Here is a 23,298-nt window from a genome sequence, read left to right on the forward strand (position 1 = left end):
TGATTTGAGCTGCTGAGCTGTATCTGGGAAGATGGAAATTTCCCTGTAGATTCTGATAGCAATATTGTCTGGAATAGTTGTGACCCTCACCAGGAGGGCTTCGCTTCTGTATGCCAAAGTTGGGACGACCATTGCCCTTGCTGTTTCCAGAATAGTAGGTGGGGGTAAGAAGGCTCATTCAACTTCCTAGAGAGTACACTGAGACCTGCAGCCAGGGAAAGCCCTTTTTCTCTTCATTTCTTCCCTATGGTGCTTAAACCTCCTTTGTGGTCGAATGTGAGGCCGAGATACTTGTAGACTGTGACTTCTTCGACCTTTGTGTAGTCAAGGGATCAGCTGATTTTGCTTCTCGTTCTTCTGCAGCAGTTCATAATTTTGTTTTTCTTGGTGTTAATTGTAAGGCTGTCTCTTACGAGTAGTCGTGTGTAGCCTTCTGAATACACTGCATCCCCACCTTGGTATGGCTAATCCGCACCAAATCATAGACTTACAATAGGCTTGAGAGTGAGATCATGCTGAGGTTTGGGGCATGAGGGTTTACCATGGCCAGGGATGAGGAGAGGTCTGCCAGGAATAGATTAAAAAGTATTGGGCCAGAACGTACCCCTGCTTAACCCCTCTGGATGATGGAACGGCCCTGGAGAGGCTGGTCCCATTGCTCAGCTTTATTTTAACCAGGTGTCTGTGTATAGGTTTTCATTTGCTCTTAGAAGCAAAGGTGGAGCGACACAGTTCTTTAACTTGCTCCAGAGCAGTTTTTGTGGGACAAAGTAATAAAGGCCACTTTATCTATTTAACACAGATACAATGGTTTTCGTTTCTGTTTTTATGTATTTTTTTAGGCTTCCAGCAACAGCATCAGTGCCATGATGTTTGTCAAGGTTTTTTAAAAAAAAATTTGTGAGCCCTGTCTGGTTGATTGGGATGGGATGATAGAGGTGGCTTCAGCCCAGTCAAGGAGCTGTTCCAATAGTAGGCCGCATGGCCCTTCGCCTCATTATCGGTAAGGGCTCTCAGTCTGTCATTTTCCGGTTATGACTTGTTGCCTCCCTTGAAGATTGGTGAAATGATGGACCCTTTCCAGGATGCTGGGACTGTGGCGCCTGACAGGGTGTGTGTGAAAAGGGGGACTATATGTCCTGCCCATTTTGCTAGGTTGATCCTGGGGGATTCCATTTGGGCCAGGAGTGCCTGTGAGCCTGCCTTTAATGATGTGCCTTTTTATTGTGTCCTCATCTAGGATTAGCTCTTCCTCTGAGATGATGGAATCTAGGTGGTGTTGCTCATCTGCCAAGGCTGTCCCTTGAGTGCCCAATGTATTTGTTTTGTTTATAAAGATGTTAAAGTGAGCAGTAAGGAAGGAAACCCAGGCTTCCTCAGATTCCGGGTTTGGCGGTGCTTTGTTTAGGAAGTTGGCGGTGCGCCAAAAGGTGTTTGCATTATGATGCTTTATGTCCCAAATGAGCTTTGCCAAGAAGCTGTCTGCTATTTCTCTCTTTTTAGTCAAAATGGCCCTTTTTAGCTCCTTCTTCTTGCATCTGAGGTCAAGTTTAAATGCTTCAATCCGAGGGAACTGCCGTAGTGCTCTCAGACCCCTGTTCACCTCCCTTTTAAGGATTTTTATTTCTCTTCCTACACACTTATTCTGACCTGGTACTGGGAGACCAGATGTTTGTTTGGGCTGTGTGGGTATTAACTTCTGAGGTGTGTAGTTATGAAAATAATGTTGTATATGTTTCCCAGTTTTTTGTTGGATGTTGCTATGAGCCAGCTTGAAATGGTATTCAGCTTCCTGTTCCAGTGAATCTATGTTGGTTGCTGACCATTTTACCCCTAAGGTGGTTTGGTAGACTGATCCCTGTGGATCTGCAGTGGGTGTGTTCATAGCCACATCAAATGCAAGTTCCAGCTCCTATGGTAAGTGGTCACTCACTGTTCCTCCACTTGGCATCACCCTCCCTCCCCCCCCCCCCATATCTTGCCTCTCTAATTACCTGTGCAATGTTCAAACATCGACCTTGTTCTTTGTGCTGTATATCACAAGTGTTCTGTGTCTTCCTTTTTGACCAGTGTGCAACCAAACAGAACTGCATTTGGGTCTTTGCTAGTAGGCCCACATTTGCATAAACATCTACGTCCCTCTATATAGGTTGCCTTTGTCTTCTGCCATTGTAGGTGATGTAAACTACAAGCATGTAACAGACATATGAAACCAGCTAAATGTCTTTTCTCTGCTGATCCATTCTCCTTTCAGGGTACTCCAATTCTCATTACAATAGTATATTGTGTTTTGTTCTCCTGTTAGGGTGGATCTTTTACTCTGTGAGATGGGGTGACATCCTATGCACCCCTTTACTGCCCTAAATGTTGTCACAGCTTCTAAATCGACCTCCATGACCCCCCCCACACACATACTCCCATATTGCCATAGGTTCTAAACCACTGTTTTTTTTATCTACTTGTGGAGTGTGTGTTTCCATGTTTTCCTCACCACTGCTTTGCTTCTTTTCTTCTCCTTCCTTCCTACAAAGTTATATCTCTGTCTCTATAGTTCAGTAGATGAAATATGATCTTCCTTTGGGACGTTCCTGACAGTGGTGTAGGCGCACTCAATCGGAAAGAAATTGGACAGTCCTTTCTGCTTCATTTCATAAGTGATGCAGTCTTCCTGATGTAGCTCCAGGCATTCGCCATCCATTTTCTCCTGCAGTCCCACTAGCCTTAAAATTATTTCTTCTGTATTTCCACTCTCCATCTTCTCTATTTTCCAATGTTTTTTCCTGTTTATCAGGTCACCCACTGTCTTTTGAAGCAAAACTACTGTCTGTTACACCAGTCACCTAAATTTGAACCCCTGCAGGCCTTTCCATTTTATTTTTTCAGACGGGGTCTTATACTTTTTTTAGTGTGGATTCACCTTAGTTCTGGGCCTGTTCTTCCTTTGAGTTTGATGGAGAGGGGATTGCTTTGTAGTTTATCCTTCACTGTTATGTCTCTCTTCTGCTTAGATTCCTCTTCAATGCCAGAGTGACTTCGCCCCACAATCCTTTTCATTTCATGCCTGTCCGCCCTTTACTCCTAGAGCACTACAGCACAGCTGTTTCAGTCTGCCCAATCCAATAATGCTTAGGTCTTGGGTATGCAGGAAGCTTTTGTTATTTAATGAATTGTTAATGTTCGATTTTCTGTCATCTAACCTGCAATGCCCTTACCACCACATGTGCAGACTGTGGAACCCTTTCACTTTCCACTGTATGGTAACGTCTGTGCTTTCCTACATCATATTACCTTACTCTATAGCCAGGTTCTGTTGTCCACTTATGTGCACACTCTTCTGTTTCGCTCCTCCCTTCTCGTAATCCAGATTCCTACACTGATTTTCTAGTAGGTCATTCTGAACTCCCCTAACGGTCTCCCACCATATGACCTCCCTGTCCTACCATCTAGTCCACACCAGGCCAGAGCCAGAAGGCATCTCTGCCTGTTGTACGCAGGCGCCCCTAACCTTTCCTTTCTCTGTAGATTGGCCTCCTGCATGCAGACCCAGTTACAATTTTCTCCCCTGTGCCCCAGAGGCACCCGCAGGGTAGCTTCTTGTCCGTCTGTTTAATTGTTTTTTATTTGGCTGTTTCACTGCACAGGGAGCTGGCCATTTTGAATCCCGGTCCATCTGGAACAGGGGTCTCCTTTTCTTTTGCTCACTTTTTGGCCATAACAGACACCAAGGAGAAAGACAAACAAGGTATCATACAGCATTTTTCTTCCTCTGTGCAGCAGTGTTTAATTCATCTGTGAATAAGCATTTTATATCTGGATAAATGTTAGATTTTTAGCCATTCACTGGACAGACTTGCCAAACATGTCCTCCCGGCATTGTGTCCAGGCTAATGTCCTCTGTGAAGGCTGTCATTTGCCTTCTCCAGGTTTAGGAATTCCCAAACTAAAGGTTGCTCCATTCAGGTGACTGTTTCTGGAACCTGCTTCCTGTTCTCCATTGAATGATTGTCAACCCTACCTGGTTCAGTAGCATACCAAAGATCCTTCTGTTTATGGAATTCTAGGAAAGTACCCCTTTTTGACACAGTCACCCCTCACTTTTTGCCTGGTATTCAAAGCAGTTTTGACAGAAAGTGCACTGGGTTCCTGCTAACCAGGTCACCAGTGCCAGAGCTCTTTCCCTAAATGTTTACAATTGTTCCCCAATTAGCAATGCCTTGTCACCCCTGTAAGTCTCTAGTAAATGCAACCCCAGGTACTTAGGGCACGGGAACCAAAGAAAGTCCACAAGGACTGCAGCATGTATTGTACCACCCTCAGTGACCCCTCACCTACCCCATGCAGACTGCCATTGCATGCTGCGTGTCTTAGTGCAGCTAAAAGTGAAAACACGACACGGCCCACAGAATGTGTGCCATGCCCATTAACACTTTTATGCGATATATGTCAGGCAGGGTGCATTATATTACATGTGTGTACATATCTGCAAGAGTAGATATGCCCCTGCTATGTCTTTGTCGATTCGTAGACTTAGTAAGTGATCAGAGGAGCCATTTTAAGTACATGTGCTGGACACTGGTCAATACGAGTTTCCCTGGTACATGATGGCTTCAATGAAACTAGGAATGTTTGGTATCAAACATCTTGTATTAAAAAACCCTCACTAATTCTAGTGACAAATTTATTAACACATGCACCTTAGAGTTGCTCCCTGAAAAGCCTACCAAGTGCTGGTGTACTGGCAGACTAGTTCTAGCCAGCCTACCACCAACAGACATGTTTCTGACCCCGAAGGATTAGAGTCTCTTGTCTCAGGCGGTCAAGAACAAAGCCTGCTAACACACCCCTTCCAACAGACTGACCTGCAAATCTGTATTCCAAGGCAGGGAACTTCCCCCCTCCGATGATGTGCAGATCTAGCTTCCCTCAGAGGATAGGCTGACCTTCCAACCCCTCCCCCTGACCCAGACCCAGGCCCATTTGGCAGCTGGACAGGCGGGAAAAGTAGTATTCAGAGAGGTGTGTCACACCTCAGGTCAGTCCCACCCCTAAGGTGAGCTCCCTGATGTGAAAACAAAATCTGAAATACTGTCATCTTGGTGATAGCAGAACTAGGAACTCAGGAACAGTGGGAAGTGGTCATATAGGTGGCGTAGTGACCCCGGGGTTAGTAGCCTATTGGTAACTAACCAACACTCTCCTAATGACCTAAATTCAGTATTTAGGGGAGCCCCTGGCACCAGAAAATCAGATCCTGCCGACCTGAAAGAAGGAGGACACTGAGGAGACACAAGTGGGAACTGAAGACCAGTAACAAACTCGGTGACAACACTGCCAGCCTGCGTGTCTGCTGACTTTGACAATTGTGCCAAAGACACCTTGTCTTGCAGCTGCCTTTACCTCCAAAAGCCTGGGAGGACTGTCAGCCTTCACTGAAGAACCAGGAACTCCTGTGGCGTGGAACAGCGGAACTGCTCCTCTCCATCTTGCAGGCAACCCAAGAAGAAGTGAGAGGACCCTGGACCGCCAAAAGCTGACAGCGGGCAGCACCACTGCACTCGTGCCTCCTAGCCCAAGCTGAAGTGGGTCAGCAGTGTTGTGTGGTCCCCAGTCTTACCAGAGACGAAGCCTACCTTGAGTTTGCCCACTGTGGACTTCCTGACAATGCCTGCACCCTCTTTCTGCAGGCCCCCCTCTACCTCAACCACCTCTGGTGACTGAAACCCTAAGGCCTACTGCACCTCTGAACACGGCTGCCCCGGACCGAGGAGAAGAGGACCAAAGGTGTCCCTATGTCCCAGAGCCTCGTAAGAACTGATCCTACTTGTTGGTTTGGTGGGACTGGACCCCCAGTCAATGCCTGCAGCCTCTTCTGCAGGCCCTCTCTACAGCGACTTGTGAAGGAAACCCGACGGTCCAATTCACTTCTGCACCCAGCCGCACCGTACCAAGGACAAAAGGACCACAGGTGTTCCTACGTCCCTGAGCATGGCAAGAACTGAACCCCCAATTTGGTTCACCCTAACTGGACCCTCAGCCCCTACCCACAGCATCTTTCTAACCGGACCAATCCCCATTGACTTCAGCGGGCCACCCAAAGCTGAACTGCCCCTCTGCACCCAGCTGCCACAGTGCAGCCGAGGTGCCCTGTTAGTATGGCCTAGGACCATGTCCTATACTCATCTTAAGTCTTGGAGATTGGTCCTGTAAGTTGCTATGGAGTACCTTCTTGCCATTTTTGTTTTCTCTCCCATAGAGTAACAGTGTAGCTTCAGAAAATTGCATGTAGCATTGACTTTTCAAAACTGTGATCATTTCTATTAGAAAGCGTACTTACCTGATTGATTTATTCTGGTGCCTAAATATATATATAAAGATGCCTGTTGGTGTGGATCTCCTTATTGAGCTGTTTGTATCATTTGTTGACTGTGTGCCTATTGTAAATGTAACACTCCTCTCTGAAAAGCCTAAGGCTGCTCGGCCACACTACCCCCTAAGAGAGCACCTTGGAATTGCTAGAGCAAGACCCTGTCCACTAGTAAGGGAACCCTCAGACTCTTTGCACAGTATACCTCATTTTAGTATACTATATAAAGAGCCAGCTTCCTACATGAATGCTGTCCCAGCCTCAGCTACATCCTGGTTGGGATACATCTCTGGCAGTGCGTCGTACATGTCTAGAGCAATGCACTGAAGGAGGGATGTGGAACCGAAAAAATGTAAATAAATAAATAAAAATAAATAAGGGGCTACAGTATTACAAATGGAATGGCTTTCAATGACATTAATTTGTGGTACCAGCGTCTAACTTCAGGAGGAGTTTAGCTTCTGCACCATCCCCTTCATACAGCCATCATGTGCTGTTTGTGTTAATTTGCTGCTGGTAGAAAGATATGTTTTGACATAAACCGTTTTGAATATAAATATTTGCTATAATGTGCTTACCTCTGGAAAATCAGTGCGCTTTGCAGATGACCGAGTGATTAAACACTGCAGAGCCTGGCCCTGTTGTGAAAAGTTCTATTGACATGTGAGATATACTCTTTTACTTTCTTTTGTAATTTGTTTACAAATTAATGCCCCTTCAGTTGTGCCACACACCTTCAGTTTTGCCACACTGCATACATTTATAGCTCAGACAGGTTGCCCCCGACATTTTGGTGCATGTTATCATCTGCAAAACTTCTACCTTTATCAGTGTGATATTAGTCAAAGAAATAAAATAAAAATTAGCAGTTTGCTTTCACTCTGTCTTGACACTTTGACTCATTCTGCCTCTTCCTTTGGTAGGAAATAGCTTCAGTTAGTACATTGTGGGGAGGTTTTTTTTGGGGGGAAGGAAGGTGTATAGCTTGATGAGGGGTAGAAAATGAGTTAGTCATTGTGAATCAGAAAAACAGTTTTTTGGTTTTTTTTTTTTTAAATGTTGTGTTTTTTTTGTCACCTCTTGTTTCTCAGTGAATATTTAATTGAATCATTTGTAACTATGTCAAAGTCTAAAATGGTATTTTGTTGTAGTCCCAAAAAGGGTTCACCAGGAAGTTTGAAACCAGAAAGTTGTTCTTCGTTGCAATTTGGAAAAAACTCATTCCCTACCAAGGAGTCTTTCAATGCTGAAATGTCTTCCAAAACATTGATGCCATTAGCCCAGCAAGTCAATCAAAATCTCTTCAACAAGGAGGGTAAGCAGTTGTATAGAGCTAAAACTACACAGCATGCTTGTTGGTAAATATGTGGTGGCTAAGAAGGGGGTTGTTTATCTTGCTGTCATGGATTTGAGCTGCGCATTCAACAGGGTCAATCGTTCAAAGCTTTGGTCCATTCTGGAGGGTCTTGGGCTACCTCATCCTTTGGTCAATTTTCTTTGGGCTCTCCATTCAGGTGTCAATGCTTCAGTAAGGTTTGGTACTGCAAGGGAGTGCTCTGATGCCTTTAAATTGTCAGGGGGAGTTAGGCAGGGATGTGTCTTAGTGCCAGTCTTATTTTTGCTATACATTAATGGCCTGAAATCATACCTGGCTGCTCATGGTAAAGATATGTTGAGGGTTAAGACCACTCTGGAGCCCTTCTTACTATAAGCTGATGATGCTGTACTACTTTCACTTACAATGAATGGGCTTAAAGCTTTGGTGGATTTGTTTGTTCACTTTAGGGGTGACCTAGAATTGGATGTAAACACCTCAAAAACACATTTTATGGTTTGCGGGAAGTGGAATCCAAAACCTAGACCCATTACGATCAAGGGCCAGCAAGAGACCAGGGTGACCACCTACTCCTATTTAGGGGTCACGTTTGACCAGCATTGCAGTTGGACCCCATGTCTTGCAAATTGTTGTATGCGCTTCAATCAATCATGTTGGTCCCTATCTAGATTTGCTTAAATGGTTGGCAGTAAACCTACCCTGCCTCTGCTGCAGATATACAAACTGGAGTGTTTACCAGTTTTATCGTATGGTGCAGAAATTTGTGGGCATTGCAACTGTAAGGCCATTTAGTGCAAAGAAAATCGCTTCTGCAGGAAATTATTAGGGTTGGGCCCTGCCAGTTTTAGTTTGTTCATGCATGAGGAGCTGGGCCTGGATTTTTCAGAGGTTTATGTTAAAATTGCCCCTCTTATGCTGTGGATTGCGATGTGGAGTGGGGAGTTCACCACGCTTAGCAGGGAGATAATTGAGGACTGTCTTGGGTGTGAGCAAGGCTATAAAATCCTGTGGCTAAATTATATTAGATCTGTTGCTCTGTCTCTGGGGCGTCCTCTATTATTTTATAATCTGGAGTTGCTGAAACGGTCAGACAGAAAGCTTGTGAAAGAATTATTTCTTCAGCATGTCCGAGAGAGCAGAGAAAACTTGGCATTGGGTAGTCATTCTACAAGGGCTTTGCTGCTTTTAAAAACCAGCCCCGGCCCGGAACCCTATCTCTTTTTGTTAGAAACTACTTCTCACCAGGTTTAGGTTAGGTTCTGTCCCTTATAGCACTTGTTTCCCTCCTGGGTAGTATGAGCCGTTCTCAATCAAGGTCTCTCCTTGCGATAAGGTTTCACTTCAGACCTTGGAACACCTGGTTCTGTTTTGCAATTACGATGATTTCCCTCCCAGAAGAAGGTTCCTGCTCCCGTCCTTAAAGCGGAGGGTTTTTACCAGTAGCGCCCACCTCCCTTTACATACAAACGATGAATGAACATATTGCTGACATGGCGGCTTGCCGTTTCCTGAAGAGCGCACTTGATTGGAATACGATTATGAATTGAGTTTTTACTGTAGCTATTTGAGGCTTTTAAATTTAGTATGTCTGTTTTATCTCATTTTTATTCTAAGGTGTTCCTGTGTTTGAGATCTATGGGTTTTAAGCCTGTGATTTTATTCTATCATAGGAATGTTTATTGTATATAATGTTATGCTTTTTTCATTATTTCTTATAATCAAAATAAAGGTTTTCATTTATTAATACACTGCATGCTCTGCAGTAAGCTCAGCACACTGCAACTTATTGAAGGGATTTGAAGGACTTTGGTCATTTTGCCATGGCATTTCAGTTTCTGGTTATGCCAATGAAAAAGTAATGATTGACTGTTCTTTGAGATTTGTACTGTGTGCATGACTTCGTTTTTCTGTTTGTTTAGTGCTTTTCTTCAATTGGCCTTTAATTCACTTTCTACAAATTCCTGATATGTTAAACTGTGCATTTTATCAACAAGCAAGCACCAATTAAAAGTAAAGAAAACAAAATGAGTAGATGCCACTTTAAAAAAAAAAAAAAGAACAAAAAAAACTAGTGAGTACTTTATGAACTCGGGCATGAGAATCAGCACATATTTTGACCTCTAAATTATTAAAGAAGTAGTTATGTTCTCCTTACAGAGTTCATATTTGAAAAGGGTTCTTGCCATTACATTTTCTTATATAATTACTTTTCTGCAGTACTAACCAATATGGCCTCTCTAAGTTTTTTCAATTTTTGGAGATCCTGGCAGAACTTAGGGCCAGATGTAAAACTCCGATTTTGCGAATCGGAAATTGCGAGTTAGTGCGACTCGCAATTTTGGATTCGCAAAATCGGGTGCAGAACAGGGTCTCAGACACCGTCTGCGAATCTCAATGGGGTCGCAAAGACCCACCTCATTAACATTAATGAGGTGGGTCGCATTTTGCGACCCCCATTAAGATTCTCTGCACTCACAGGGATGGTGGCCTGCTGGAGACAGAAGACCTCCACGTCTGTGACTGCTTTTTAAATAAAGCAGTTTTTTTAGTATTGCAGCCCGTTTTCCTTAAAGGAAAACGAGTTGCAATACAAAAAAATAACTAAACAATTTGGTTTCGGTTTTTCAGAGTAGGCAGTGGTCCATTGGACCACTGCCTGTTCTGAAAAAACATTAATGGCAACATTCACAAAGGGGAAGGGGTACCATGGGTACCCCTTCCCTTTTGCGAATGGGTTACCACCAGTGTGACACTGGTGGTAACTGCGAATTGCGTTCGCGGTCACAAAGCAATTATGCAACGCGGTGCGAGTCGCAAATAGGAAGGGAACACCCCTTCCTATTTGCAAGTCGCATTCCCATTTTGGGAATGCGACTCACGATGCGCGTTTTTCATGGCGCAAACTTACTACATCTGGCCCTTAGTGTACATGGACGCCATAAACATTGAAAAAGCACCGTCTACTGCTGCCATAGTTTCGTTTCTTTTTTAATGTTTTACAGCTTTTCCCACCACTTGTGTACAAATGTGTGATAGAGAAATGGAGAGTATATTTATTCCTGTCATACTTCTATTCCCACATAACATACAGTTGCATGTAAGATGGATGTAGGGGAGCATAACAAAGCAGCCTGGTCTGAACCCATGTGTTAGTAGCAGGCTACGCTTACATCTTCATCTGAAAACTGAGGATACTGCAGCCTCTCATTGGAAAGACGTTTTTAAAATCACCCACGTTTAGGTTTGTATTTGATAAATTCTCCACATCACATGATTTACAAAGGTGAGTTTATTAAACAGCATGGCGCACTCCAACTGTTCTCTTCGGCAGCAACACTCCATCTGCCATCATTACAATCAACCCTCTTTCTCTCCCATTACACCTGTGACATTCTACATCAGAAGATTCCAAATACAACATATCTCCTTTTCTCACAAAATGAACAAAGTAATAATAAGCATCAATAACAGTGTAAGAACATGCCGAGATATCAGTCCACACATTCACAAACAATGATACAAAATTGCCAGTAACGAATGTTCACAGCCTAGAACATTGCCCTAGTTATTATTCAGTTCCCTCTCTTCTGAGGGATAACATTTTGTTAATTTATGAGCATTCCAAACATCACCATTCTGTAACACCGCAGTATTTAGTTTCACTTCAATGACTTTCTAAGGGGATGACCCAACCGATTCACCCTTCCTTCCCATCCTTTCTCTCTTGTACTTGACCCAATTATTCACAAAAAACTAATGTGACCTTCAATTTGAACACATCTCATGCCTCAACTGATTATTCCTTTGGTATTTACCCTCTCTTCCTCTTACTTTTTCCACATCCTACTCCACGGACAAATTATCCTTATCCAACCTGGCAACACTCTGAAATGAGGCTCCTCATCTTTCAATAAACAAAAAAGTATAACTCCAGTGGCTAAATGTGGAGTGGGCCAATAATTCCACAGCATCTTTTGGAATGCCCTCTTCCAAGCCAACTCATTACCAGCAATCAACTATTTACTTCCGGACAAAACTCAATTAAATCTCTCCACTCATCCATTTTGTCTTGGATGATATAACGTACTGCGAGGGTGGATAACACCATTCTTAAGTAGCAATATCTCCATTTGTCCAAATAGAAATTGACAGCTATTATCAGTAACTATTTTCTTTGGCCACGCCTCCGGTACAAACACTTCACTCAAAAATGCCACAACACTTTCAGAATTTACATAATTCACAAACTTCACCTTGGGCCACTTAGTAAAATAGTAAATCAACACTGAAACATACCTTCCGCAACATCACCTTACATGGAATGGTCCACATATGCCTAAACCCAATTTCTGCCATGGTCCACTTGAAAATTTCACATGTGTTATTGGCATCTCATGAGACTTAAGCGACTTGTCACTTCTTGTGCAGGATAAACACTTACTAACATACCTCTCGATCATTCTATCCATACGAGACCACCAAAACTGATTCCTTGCCTTCCTCTCTATTCCCGACATGAACTTCATGTAGCAGATTAATCAACCATTCCCTTGATTTCATTGGAACAAGCAATTTATCACCATGATGAAACTTATAAATCCACACCAATTTGCACCAGATAACCTTATAATTATCCAATAATTGATTGTTCCTTTGCCCACCCTTCCACCAAACATCTCTTGATAAATAATTCCTCATCCAAATTCACTTCACTGTTCCACTTGTCCTCTGTAATAACTCAATTACATCACTCTGAAACAGCTGCCACAAAAACCTCTGCACTTTCACACCCCTCATTCATGCCATCATGCTCCATTTGAAGTGGAAGACGAGGTAGACAATCCACATTGATATTGGTGTGCCCTGGAACATATTTAACGTCAAATGACAATTCCTGGAAACACTAAAACCATTTTGCCAATCTTGGTCTAGTTTTACCAGCTCTGTTGGTGGAAAACTATTTACTTAATGGGTTATGATCAATCCTCCGCTCAAATGCACTGCTCCAGATATAATTTTGAAAATGATTGATTGACCACCAGCATGCTAAGGCCCCCTTTTCAATTGCAGTGTATGTCCCTTCAGCTTCCTTAAAAGTACAGGAAGCACATGCAACCACTATTTCCATACCATTTTATTACTGCTTCAAAACGGCTCCTAAATCGTACATACTGGCATCTGTAACAATTATGGACTGGTCATCCACATCAAAAGGCTTCAGGTTCACAGCATTCACAATACTTTTCTTAATCACTGAAAAATCAGCCTCACATTCTGAAGTCCAAACACATTTTTCATTCTTATTCAAGAGTCCCCATATCCCTGTAGCCAATTGAGAAACATGGTCAATAAATTTGGCGTAATACTCCACCATTTCTAAGAATGATCTCAATTGTTCTTTATTTATTGGAGATGGAGAATTCTTTCACGCCTCCTCCAACTTAACTTTAGGGCTTATGGCACCCTCTGAAATGTTATGACCTAATTATTCTAATTGTTCAAGAGCAAATTGGCACTTACTCAAACTCGGTGTTAACCATGCCTCACCTAAAAGTTTCAGAACCCTCTCTATTGTGGTATTGTGATCGTTCAAGTCCTTTACTCAGACCAGGATTTCACTTTGGAAAGATTTTATGTTGGACTTATTCACAAACAACTTCTGCTTGATCCTTTGGAAGACTGCAGAAGCAAGTCTCGATGTCATCCCCACAAATCTGTAAAACCCTCAGGCGTTAAATATATAAAATGTCTAGATAATTGATGTACCTTAATCTGCGACAAATCAAGTGTAGAAAACAACGTATCTTCAACAGTAGATAGCATCTTGTTTATGTTTGGATATGTACACAGATCCACCCAGATCGACTTATTCAGATCTCGAAGATCGATGCACATACGAATCTTACTGTCCTCCATCCTTCACAAAACTATGGAACTTTCCCTTCAGTAGAGTCCACTTGCTGGATAATATCTTCATGCTCTATTTGCTTCAGCTCTTCCAGCAAAGCAGCTCTCCTGGCAGTAGTTATATTCTGAACTTTATGTACAATTGGTTTTGTATTATCTTTCAGTATAAACTTATGGCAAAAATGGTTCAAACACCCCAGTGCAGATGAGAAAACACCTGGGAACATGCTTTTCCAATTCTGATCAGAAATACAATTTGATTCAGTGAACAAAACCTGGTTAGGATCGTTAAGGTCCAAAATTACACGCAAAAACTTCTGATCCACCCAGCCCGATAGTTCTTTTGCAGAACTAACCACATACACTCTAGTTCATATTCTTCAAAACAATGTCTGATTCAAAACATTCCAACAACGGATGTTTTCCCCCAATAAGGGCTAATGTGAGCCCCAACCAGTTCAACTCTTCCCTATTGCTTGAATGTTTTCTCATCAATGATAATGTATTGAGAGCATGAATCTGCCCAAGCTTCCACATTCTTTGCCAACCCACACATCACACTTTGGCGACCAAATACTTCTCTAATACCAAGTGTACCGCCAATTCAGCTACCACTAACACCTCATCATCCTCAGTACTTGGCTCTTTAAAATCACTCACGACATTCATTCTATTCAGCTTGTGATTCTGTCCCTTGCACACCTGAGAAAAATGTCCCATGTGTTTACACTTGTAACATCTGACATTATTTGCTGTGCAGTTAGTGGAGAAAGCCAAATATTTTTCACTGCCACAGCAATAAAATCTATCCTTCTTTTCTTTCATCCTGTCTTCCTTCACCGCAGAACTGCAATTGTTAAACTGCTTTGGTTTTCTCATCACCAGTTTGTTAAACTTGTGTACCATACCAACTATATTAGATGATGTAGCCTCTTGTTGATGCTCATTTTGGTTTAGATTTTTAAGTTGAGCGCGCAAGTGCTTTGACCTGTTATAAGTATTGTGTAACCACGCCCACCTTACGCTCATCACTTTCACTCGTTCGTGGGCTTGTCTTGCACAAATCACTTGATGTCATTGGTAATTGCTTTGTTTGTTCTGCCTTGAGGCTGTTTTTGTCACGCCTTACACACTGCCGCTTTTGCACGGATTGTTGCACGATTGCTGATGTACTTCAGCGTGGGAGAACTATTTCTTTTGTCTTTCTCCTTTGTGCTGCATGGCAGCCATGGCGCTCATAGTGCGAACAGGCACAACAGCGTGAACTCGATAGGCGGTATTAGAGCGCTGGTCATAATGTTCACAGTTACCTAATCAGAGTCCTTTCTTGTGGCTCTCCCCCTAAAACACTTGAAATTGGTGAAAGCTTTACTAGAACAGAAGTCCTCAAAGCAAAAGCGGCTCTCCTGATATAGCGGGAGAGCCAATACTACCATACTCCCTGCTGTCTGGAAACTCGTCCCACATTACTTTGCAAGCACTCTGTTTCAACACATTTTTGTGCATAACTCAGCCTGTGGTAGTCCTAGGACAATGGGACCACCACTAAAACATTCACAACAACGTGCTCTTTTTGTCTGCATAATCGTTAGATCCCCACAAAAGGTTAGCAGGGACCCCAAAATAACCCCTTGCACCATTCAGTATCTGTTTAACCTTTCTCATGGCTGGATCATTTGTTCTACAGCTGAGAGTAGGTTGTGTTTTAAGGGCCTACTTCGTAATTTCATTGCTATAGGTCTGTTAGCTCTGAATATATGTAATGTACTATGCCTTCTAGTGGCTAAGTATATGGTTGCACTGCATTACTTTCTGCATTTTTTTAGTGTGGTTATATTCTCTATGGGCTTACTAGACAGTTACATGACCATGTTTCTTACAAATACTGGTTTCATTGTGGGATCCTCTAGGAGTTGTTCTAGGAATTACAGTCATATCAACATATTAAAATATTCGTGGCACGAAAACTTGTCCCATAATGCTTTTCAGGACATGACTTTTACAAAACATTTTTGCTCATAACTGTGGTGGTCGTAGGACAGTGGGGCCACCACCAAAACGTTTTCAACGTGCTCTTTCTGTCTACATCATCTTTGGGTCCCCACACTAGATTAGTGGGGACCCTAAAATAATAATCCCTCCCACCATTCAGTGTCTGCTTAACTTTTCTAATGGCCGGAACTTTTGTTTTATGGCTGAGAGTTGGTAGTGTTTTAAGGACATTCTTTATAATATCATTGTTATAGCCCTGTAAGTCCTGAATGTGTAATGTACGGCATTACCCTCTGCCATTTATTGTGTGGTTATGCCCTTTAGGGGCTAAATATACAGTTGCATGACCATGTTTCTTACAAATGCTATTTTTCATTGTGGGTTCCTCTAAGGGCCATTCTAAGCATTGTCGTCATATCAACATATTAAAATATTTGTGGCACGGAAACTTCTCCCATAAGGGACCAAATCTATAGCTATACTGCATTACTTTCTCCCATTCTTTTTTCATGTGGTTATGCTCTCTAAGGGCTGACTGCATGGTTATATGACCATGTTTCTTCCAAATGCTTTTTTTTATTGTGGTGATCTCTAGGGGCTGTTATGAGCATTGCAGTCCACATACTATAATATTTGCGGCATGAAAACTTGCCCCATAATGCTTTGCAGGGCATTACTTTCACAAAACATTTTTGCTCATAACTCAGCCTGTGGTGGTCCTCGGATAACGGGACCACCTTCAAAACACTCTTTCTGTCTACATCATCTCGGGGTCCCCACACTAGGTTAGTGGGGACCCCAAAATAATAACCCCTCCCACCATTCACTGTCTTTTAAGCTTTCTCATGGCTACAACTTTTGTTTTACAGCTGGGCGAAGTTTTGTGTAAAGGCCTTGTTTGTAGTATCATTGCAGTAGGCCTGCTAGCCCTAAAAATTCCCATCTAGGGGCTGAATATATGGTTACACTGCATTACTTTCGCCTGTTTTTTCTTTCATGGGGTTATCCCCTCTGGGGGCCAACAATATGGTTACATGACCATATTTCTTACACATTTTGTTTATGGTGCCCTCTGTGGGCTGTTGCGAGCATTACAGTCTAATGCCAAACCTTTTTTTTTTTTCTGTTTAGAGGTTTATATAATTGTATGTTTTAATAATTCCTCTGATACAATTATGACCATAATTCAGGCCAATTTAACATCCTTATTACACTGACTGTTTGACCACTCTTAGTATGTTTGGGTGACGCTTCTATTATATTTCTCTAGTTAGTCCCCCGTGGCTGCCTTGTGTCTTTTTGGGGGGGAATTGTTAGCTAGCCAGCAACTCTGATGGTGGGTGGTGAAAGTGGTTTTCTATTGGAATTAGTGCGACAGATTTAAATTAGGATGCTAAATGGCAATATTTTCATTTTTTGCTGCAGATAGAGGAAGACTGTAAATGGCAGTGCTTTCGTTATGTAGGGTCACTGGAATTATATGATGGGAAAATACAAAATTATAAGGCAAGGTTGACTAATTGATGTGGCAAGAAAAGTCAAGTTATGGATTTACAATGCCAGTAGCTCCAACTCAAGCAAATGCAAGACCTATTGCATTGCAAATGCTTATTTACATACAGCTACATGCTTTCCACTGTTTTAGCAATTAAGATTACTTTCTCCAATGTCAGCTCCTTAACATTAAGAAGCTTTTCTTGAATGTTATTATAAGTTTTAAGAATTAGCTGATCACATATAATTTCATCATGCAGATTCTTACATCTACATGTAGATGCCAGTGTTCACACTGCAACATACTGTTTAATAGAATATCCTTTTACTTTTTTTGTGAGAATAGAATCTGTGGTGCTTTATGACAATGTTAACCTTTGCCTTATAATTGCCCTATAGCACTCTCATTGCCTATGAAAACTCATCCTATTCCTCCTCGTTGTCCATATCATTTACCTCAGCTTGCACTTCACATGGAGGTATAGGTAGTTGAACCTTCCTAACTTCTACTTCAAGAATGTTTTAATATAGCCAATGTGCGTTTGGGTAAAAATACATCTCACCCACTAGTCTCCAAGTAGATCTTGAATGCATCACACCAGTGTTCCCACACCCTAGATGGAACACCAGGAGTAGGAAGAAACCGTGCTAGAAGAATAATATATATGTGTGTGTGTTTGTGTGTACTTGAGCGCCCCTACTTGCTGTTTTTGCGTAGGTTCCAGTTGCTGCCAGTGTAAACCATAACAACAAACAAAAAGACTAGGAAGTTTCAGATGTGCAATAATTCTTAAGCAACTTGATCTTTCTACCGAATCATCCAAATTCTGAAAAAAGGGAGCTGTAGGAAGCTGGCTCTTTATATAGTTGACCAAAATGAGGTACACTGTGCAGATAGCCCAAGCAATCCCCAGAGATATCACAGAGGTGCAAATAACATCCCAAATGCTCTCTTTTTGGTTAGGGTGGTCGAGCAGTCAGGCATATTAGAGGGTAGTGCTAAGCGTGTAAGCACATACTCATGCAGAAAGTGGGGCGCATACTCAATAAGGAAATCCTACTGCAATTTATAAAATTAACACATACTTTTATATAAGAGATCACCGGAGTCAGTTGAGTACTTTACGAGATATGAATGTTTAGAGTTTTTAAAAGTAGACACTTAGTACATTTTTCAGGAGGCTGCAATGCAATCCTATGGAGGGAAAAAAAAGACTACAAACCAGGTAGAGTACAGTGACGTACGGGGCCAATCTCCTGGACTTAAGGGAAACTTGGTGCAAGGTCTAAGGCCACACTAACAGTTCACCTTGGGAAGCTATGCTGCGTCCGGGTCCAGAGGTCTTACGGCATCAGGTGTGCCATTTAAGTCAATGGGGATCGGTCCGGTTACAGAGATACTACATGGATAGACTGGAAGGTCAGTCCAGCGGAGCCCATGGAGGGGCTCGACCATTGAGGTCCTCTGGCACGTGGTGACACAGTCAGCCCACTCTTCCTCAGGCTGTAGGGTGTGGGTGCAGGGGTATCTTCTGAGGCCTGGTCCGGTACTGGAATTGCTCACGGTTTCAGGGCATGCCTGCAGAAACACTCTGCAGGCATGGACTGGGGGGGTCCAGTCTGACCAAGGCTACAAGTAGGATCAGGTCTCATGGGGGAAGAGGGATACGTGGGGACACCTTTAGTTATCTTCTCCTGTGTATGGTGTGTAAAGGTGCAGACATGCCACAGTGCGTTGGGTCTTTGTCTGCTGGCCACTCAGGGTTGCAAGGTGGGTGTCTGAAGAAATAGTCTGAAGATGCCTTCATGAAGTCCACATAACTGAAGCAACTGGAAAGAAATAGAAAATCAAAAATAATCGGTGTAATAATTCACTTTAGGGTCTCTGGCGTGCAGGAATTAATTAACACTATGGTAGGGAACAAGCCACATATCTGAGGAGACAGTATCTATTTGGAGCGTCCTCTGTCAGACTAAATGAGTATCATATTGCGTTTCCTGTCCAGTGATGGGGCCCATGGGATGATCAGGTCCCCAATAGAAATGACTATTGAGGGGAGCATGTATTTAGGTGCAAGTCACCGTCTAGCCAGTCATGTCTAAGTTTGATCCCTTGTTCCGGGTGTCCCCCTGGCATTCATGCCTTACGTCCGTACCACTTCCCTGCTCTGAGTCAGTGGCATCAACAGGGTCCATCCAAGTACACAATATTTCGCTCCACAGGTCAGCCATAGGGTACCTTCGTACCCCTCTTTTGTCTTCAGTTCGGACCACCCCCTCCTCTGCCTCTGCCCACCTCGTGAGGTCTTGTACCCAGTCCTCCTGTTTAGGACCAGCTCTTGCTTTCCAGCCCATCACAATACCACTTTTAGCTAGATCCAGCACCAGGGACTTAGATCCCACCCCATGCTTCTTGGGTCACGGGAAGGCGCCCAGTAGGCAGGTTTCTATTCCTTGTGGTATATTTTGTCCGAGTGTGAGGTGCTGCTGTTCAGAACACCTGGAGAACTGGGCAGTTCCAGGTCATATGGCAGAAGTCTGCATCCAGATGTCTGCACCTTGGGCATCCCCCTGTCTCAGTTACATATATTACTCCGAGTCTGAGCCGAGTGAGGTAAGTTATGTGGAGAAAGTTATACTGAGTGTATTTGAGCCTGGTATTAAGGGAGACTTTCTTGGGATATGCAAATATTTTGTTCCAGTCCCTATCTGTGAAGTCGTTCCCACAGATATTATCCGACTTGGCCCTCAGGGCGTTCAGAGGTTGACACTCCATGCTGCTTAATGCTCCATAGAACCAGGAAACATGTTGGGTAGAAATACCCAGTGTCCGCAATAACTGCAGAGTATCGTGCCTCTTTGACTCCTCTCTGCAGCAGTGCCATAAGGCTGCAAACGTTCTACCCAAGGCTCCTGTAATGCAGGAATTGGCCCCCTGGCAATGCATACCGCTCCATAATATCTCCCAGGGCATGAACATCCACATCTGGAAGCAATCTCCTACTGATTTCAACCCTGCAGTCTTCCAGGCAGTCAGGTCAGCTGCAGTAAACAAAGTAACCAGGTCACCATGTGGTAGACCCACCAAGGATACCTCCTGGGACATATGGAATTGCCCTATGGTTTCTTACTTAGCAGCACTTCCACATGTATAATGCCACCTTCAGTAGAATGGTAGGGTGGGGGATCTGGTCTAAGGAGTTTTGGGAGGAGGAGGTTTTGGTGAGGGGCAAGGCCCATGTAACCCAAGGGGCTGTGATTAGAGTCATCGAGCCATTTTGAGATCCACTGCAATTGTGCTTCCAAATACTGTAGCTCATAATCCGGCACCCCAATCTACCCTCATCCAGTGGGTGCAGTAAGGTGTTAAGCTAATCCCTATGTCTGCCACCATCCCAGATCAGATCTCTGAGCAGCACATCCACTTGTTTAAACCAAGTAACAGGGATACCTATTGGTAGATTTACAAAATGATACAGGAGGCACAGAAGAACCACCATTTTAGATACAGCAATTTGCACAATTAGAAATTGTTTCAGTGATCTCCAAAAGGAAACACCACCCTTAAGGTACTGATATTGCCTTCCTACGTTTCCTTCACCTAGGTCGTCCATTGAGTAATAGACATGTATGCCCAAGTTTTTAAAGGAAATGTCCATATCTGCCCCTACAATGCCTTCGGGAAACCTGACTATTCGGATATTATTTCATCTGTTGCGCCCTTCAGCATCCTCAGCTTGGCGTTCCAAAACGTGTACTCTGTCTGCTAGGGAGGTGAGTTAGCGCACAAGATCTTTCTGTGCCTATTGAACTTCCTTATACCCCACTTCCACCTTGTGTACTTTGTCAGCCAGTTTTTGTTCACAACAGGCCCGGTTCCACAGACACTGCACGTATATCTTGCTGGAGAGCAGTTTTGGTGTCCACTATAGCCGCCAATATTTTATCAAATTGGAGTTGCATAAAGAACCGCATACTGACTATCCCTTCTGACAGATCTGCTTCATGTGTCTGCAGGTTATGAACTCCCTGCGGGGCCTGAGATTGTCTGGTCCGGGACTAGCCCATGTTCATTATTGTGAAGTATTGACCCCTGTTGTGCAGAAGCAGGCAGCACCCACTTGCTCTGGTCCCTTTTTAGGGTCGAGCCTGCGTCGCATGCGCTCGTGCATGCGTATCGCTAGCGAGACACTTTAGGTATTAGAAAAGGGCTCGGAGCCCCGTCAACGTCACGTCAGTGTGTTTCAGTGGCAAGTTGGCTTGCCTGTTAGAATCCGCTTCTTTTGATTAGTGTAAGGCACACAAACGTCATGCCTTTTCCGTGGTTAGCATTCCTCGAGCGCAGCGATCAAGTACGGAAAACATGTGAGGCTCGCTGTGGTTGTGGACTACTTTTTCTCTGTTTTCGGAGCGCGATCTCGCTGGGCAGAAGTCGAGCGCATAGTTAATTGCACCTTTGCCGGTTACGGTCATAATTGCACTTTGTGTGAACTGTACATCGCGATCGTGCTGTTTTTTTTCTTTTAAGGCAGGAAACATCCGGTTGGGAGTTTACAACTGTGAACAGCTGTAACTCTGACAAATGCGAGACCCTAGTGCTGTTAGGGTTTGTGCACAGCAAAGAGCATGTCCCCTCTCACTGCACTAGTGGGTTCTGTAATAGCTCCCTTTTAAACTTACTATTGAAAGCCTTTCTTGTTATCTCACCTTCCTCCCCCCCCCCCTAGGCTTCTGTGTATGTTGTTTAATGTGCTGTTTTGTTTACACATTGGGCCTTGCTTTTACCAAGGCTTCTTTAAAACACTCCTTTCTAGGCCATGTGTTAATTTAACTCATTTGCATAATAACTGAAACTCTGCACACCTTTCAAGAACATGTGCAGCATGTGAGGACCACACCCAGCTCTTCAAACCACACCCAGCTCTGCACACCTTTCAAGAACATGTGCAGCATGTGAGGACCACACCCAGCCCTGTCTATAAAAGGCAGCCCTCGAGCCTCGCCCAGTGCTTGTGCTCGTCTACCTCCCGCTTACCTGAGGACAGATCCCTCGGCGCTGGCACTCCTGCTCTCTACAGACTTTCATTGGCTTCAATGGGCGCAGCTGCTGGCTCTTCCTTCTTCCGGTTTCCGGTTTCTCCTTGCCTCAGCCTCTCTCCTACAAGCAACCTGCAAAAGAGAAAGAAGACAAGGTTAGACTGATCAGTATCTCTTGCCAGCAACAAGTAAGTGCAAAACTTTTATTAACTGAAAGAACTTTGACAACAATTTCTGGATTCGTGTATAGACAATTTGAAACAAGATACCTTCCACGAACATTGTGATTCAAACTCTTTGTTACAACAATACTTTGCGGAACTTTGTGAAGCAAACATTTTTTTATGGAACTTTTAAGAATCGAACCGTGGAAACCATTAACAGCAAGGCAAACAGTAAATCAAGGACTTGCACAAATTACATGCTGTATTTTGACGTAAAAGTACAGTATTTGTTTTATAAAAGATTCTGGAAATATGGGAAAAGTGAGTCTGCTATTGGCAATTTAGGCTTTAGTTATATTAAGATGAATGTTTGATATTGATAATTCTGATAACGGTATTTGTTTAATGTTTTAGAAGCTTTAGAGTAATAGAAAGTACATCCCAGAGCAGTAACACATTCCAAACCTGGAAACTAGAGACCAGGATCCAAGAGGTACTTTTAGAAGAAAATTTCTAATAAATAAAGGGATAGTCAGGAACCCAGTTAGGAATAGGATGTACTTATCTGTTCTTTGTTTGTTTCATTAGGCACCAGTTTCTACCGAAGTCAGAGAGGGCTGCAGATTTGTGCAGCACTTCAACAGTGGAAACGCAAGAACGCTGTTGTCTCTTTATTTTATTTTATCCACTTCCCCCTTCCCTTGAGCTTCTGTTCTTAGTGCACTGTTTTAAAAAACTAGTGTGCTGGAACAAGCAGTTTCAGGGTGGGGTCGGATTGTCTTCAACCTCCATCAGAACTGAACAAGGACTCAGGTGAGCTGGGCTTTGACAAGTGCATTGCAAATGCTTGTTATGGATGTATTCGGGATGAGTTGACAGCTCGATGGCAGCCTCTGTCGTAGGCCCAGCCTAGCATCGAGGCTTGGCGGATAGCTGTCTTCCGGGGGATCCATGCGACCCAGCAGCACGGCGCAAAATGAGACTTCCCCCGTGCCTCAACCTGC

At 43.3% G+C, this 23,298-nt stretch overlaps 1 protein-coding gene across 2 annotated transcripts in view; it reads left to right on the top strand.

The window, feature by feature from the left end:
• The window catches only part of ATRIP (ATR interacting protein), a 266,785-nt gene that overhangs the window by 59,837 nt on the left and 183,650 nt on the right, over nucleotides 1-23,298 (top strand). For both annotated transcript variants that reach the window (XM_069206686.1, XM_069206687.1), the window contains exon 6: nucleotides 7,516-7,679. In XM_069206686.1, coding sequence (XP_069062787.1) covers nucleotides 7,516-7,679 — 164 coding nt within the window. The remainder of the gene's footprint in view (nucleotides 1-7,515; nucleotides 7,680-23,298) is intronic.

This window comes from Pleurodeles waltl, chromosome 9, assembly GCF_031143425.1.
Source record: "Pleurodeles waltl isolate 20211129_DDA chromosome 9, aPleWal1.hap1.20221129, whole genome shotgun sequence".
NCBI lineage: Eukaryota > Metazoa > Chordata > Amphibia > Caudata > Salamandridae > Pleurodeles > Pleurodeles waltl.